The sequence below is a fragment of the Raphanus sativus genome, unplaced genomic scaffold, assembly GCF_000801105.2.
Source record: "Raphanus sativus cultivar WK10039 unplaced genomic scaffold, ASM80110v3 Scaffold5687, whole genome shotgun sequence".
Lineage (NCBI taxonomy): Eukaryota > Viridiplantae > Streptophyta > Magnoliopsida > Brassicales > Brassicaceae > Raphanus > Raphanus sativus.
In genome coordinates, this window is record NW_026620985.1 from 1 (window position 1) to 3,006 (window position 3,006).

General features: G+C 34.3%; 1 protein-coding gene across 1 annotated transcript; it reads left to right on the forward strand.

The window, feature by feature from the left end:
- Positions 1–1,150: 1,150 nt before the first annotated feature.
- Positions 1,151–2,423, forward strand: LOC130507774 (uncharacterized). Its single transcript, XM_057002425.1, has 3 exons — positions 1,151–1,316; positions 1,705–1,910; positions 2,018–2,423. The coding sequence occupies exons 1-3, from the start codon at positions 1,215–1,217 to the stop codon at positions 2,274–2,276; spliced, it is 567 nt and encodes a 188-aa protein (XP_056858405.1). The 5' UTR covers positions 1,151–1,214; the 3' UTR covers positions 2,277–2,423.
- Positions 2,424–3,006: the final 583 nt, after the last annotated feature.

Below are 3,006 nucleotides of genomic sequence, written 5' to 3' on the forward strand. Positions count from 1 at the left end.
TATTCCTTATTGTAACAAAAGGAAATACTTTTGAAATGTGAAGATATCATTTCTATATGTTGTCTCTTTTGTACATATATGTAAATTTCAAAGGAGTTGAATATTGTTCAGTCCCATTTACTCCCTGCTTTGTGACAAACATTAATGGATTGTGCTGCAGTTTCATTTAAACGAAAGTGATGAATATTGTGTACACGTCAAAATACATATAATATGTTAACTCGAAAATATAGTGTAAAAGAAAATTTGATTTAGGAATTATTCTATTACGATGTAAAAATATTATATTATATTAGAGTAATACAGAAAATAATATATTAGAGAAATACAGAATAATATAATATATATGTACGTGTATACATTCGACCAGGCAATGGTTAGTTGGTTACAGACCAGGCAAGTGACATGAGGACAACTCATTATTTCTTTGTCTGTGGATCTATTTCGATTCTTTGCTTACAACTTGAGAAAAATCAAACTCTGTAATAATTTATTTTTGTTTTGCTTTTATTGTGTCAATCAAACCCCAAAAGATTCGTCAAACTTTATGGCCGGAATTCTCGCTTCCTTTATTTCGAATTAATACAAATTTATTAAAGCATCAAATTGTGTGGTGCCACTCATTTATATCGAACTAGTGAACGAGCAAAAAAACAAACAAATTAAAAAAAAGATCAATTACCCCCGACATGTAACTTTCCCCTGCAGTCTGGGACAAAAAAACTGTAATTTTGTACGATCAAACATTAAATACGTTCACTTATAACTTATTAGTATAAATAAATAGAGAAAACTGTAATTTTGTAGTTATTATTTTCTCACATTCGTAAACTGTATATATTTTCTTACAAAATCATCCACAAATTATCGGGCTTACGAAGGAAACGTTTTGGGTTTTAAAGCCCATAAAGCCCAGCACTTCAAAAATGACCTTTATCTTGGAAAGCGGTAAGCCCCACTTAACTTTTCAAAAAGGACCGAACACAAAATTCAATTAATCCTTATCAACGCGCTTCTTAGCTCGCGTGAACTATCTACTCACATATTCATAACTCAAACTGACATACACGCGCTGTTTCGCACGTGTTCATCGTTCGACTAGATTCACTGGTCGTGTTTTCACTTTACTCACTCATTTCCAGCTCTTTCTCACTCACTTCGTCGTCGGCTCTGCCAAAAAAAAAAAAAAAAACACTCTCTTATTCGCCGGAGATATGGGAGAAGGGAAAGGCTCTACTCTAGTTTTCGTCCTCGTAATCGCCCTCTGCTTAGTCGCCTTCGGCTTCTCCATCGCCGCCGAACGCCGCCGGAGCATTGTAAACCACTCTGTTTCTCTAAACTAGGGTTTTTGCTCTCTAGACTACCTTCACTTAGATTTCGAAGTTCGCTATAAGTTATAACATTCGATAGTATGATGCTGATGAAAGTTTCCGTGGAAGATTTCTATTTCTGGATTGTTTCGTAATTAGAGTTACTTGTTGCGATTCAGCTAATATCTCTTAAAGACTCCTCTGGTCTGAGTTAATGATTCTGTAGAAATCGGAGAATCTAAACACTATGAGATAACTATTTGAGACTATATTCATGATTTATTGTATTGTAGCTGAGGTTAGAGAAACATCTATGTAACTAAGCATCGGTTGATTTTTTGTCTTTGTGACATTTAAAAGGTTTTCTCTTTTTTGTTTTTATTCTTTGTGACAGGGAAAAAGTATACAAGATCCAATAACAAATGCAACGTACTGCGTTTATAGCTCTGATGTAGCCACTGGTTATGGAGTTGGAGCATTCCTTTTCCTCCTCTCTAGTGAATCATTGCTTATGGGTGTCACCAAATGTATGTGCTTTGGTAGACCTTTGTCCCCAGGAAGTGACCGCGCTTGGTCTATTATCTATTTCATCTCTTCTTGGTAAGAGAGAGTTCCTGATGTTTTTTCTTGTCCATGTTTGGTTTACCTAAGCTTTAAAGATTTAATGAATCAGTAAGTAGCTTCATCTCCAAATTTGACATTTGCAGGATCACATTTCTGGTAGCTGAAGCTTGTTTAATTGCTGGAGCGACGAAGAACGCATACCACACAAAGTACTTGAGCGCACAAGCCTTCTCGTGTGAGTCACTGCGCAAAGGAATTTTCATTGCAGGAGCAGTGTTTACGGTTGCAACTATGATCCTTAACGTCTACTACTACTTCCACTTTACCAAATCTGTATCTTCTCCGCCTACTCACAAAGCAAACCGCTCTGGTTCAAATATCGGTATGGCTGGCTATGCATAAACGTCCCGGATGAAAAATAGAAATTGGTTAGTCATTTGTGGATGTAAGAAAAGAGGTTGTTGCATTGTTACTATTGGTTACTCTTATATGTTTTGTTTTGTTATATATAATACCTACTATTTTGATGAAAAAAGTTCTCTCATTTTATTTTTCCGATATACAAGAAAATTCAGTTCATTAATATATGGCCTATTTAAACAAGCCCAAACCTCAATAGTAAATATCCCAATTCTGTTTGTACTTCATAACTAATGGGCTTTTTATATGAGGCTTTTAAAGTCAGCCCGTGGAGAATAATTTGGTGTAGAAAAGTTAAAACAGGGGTGGAATGAGTTTTCTGTTTTTTAAATAGGGTTAGACAGTAGCTAGTCAGTTTAAAAAACACTGTAGCTAGTCAAAATAATATAGTACGATTTCATCTGTAAATTTTTTGACGTAGTTATATCTGATTTAGCTATAGAAATTAAATGAAATAAATAATATATATTCAAATAACTAATATTTTTCTACAGCTTAGTAAATAATGATATAGGTAACAGCAATTTTAAAAACTAAATAAAACATAATTATTAATTTTGGAGATTGTAGATAAAAACTAATGCTAAGTGTACTATATCCCAACTAATCACTCTCGTATTTTCAAGTTTTTATGTATTTCTGGAAACCAACACGGATATGGACCTATGATTTAGGGTCCATTTGTATACTCGGAGAGAGGGTCTATCCGTGG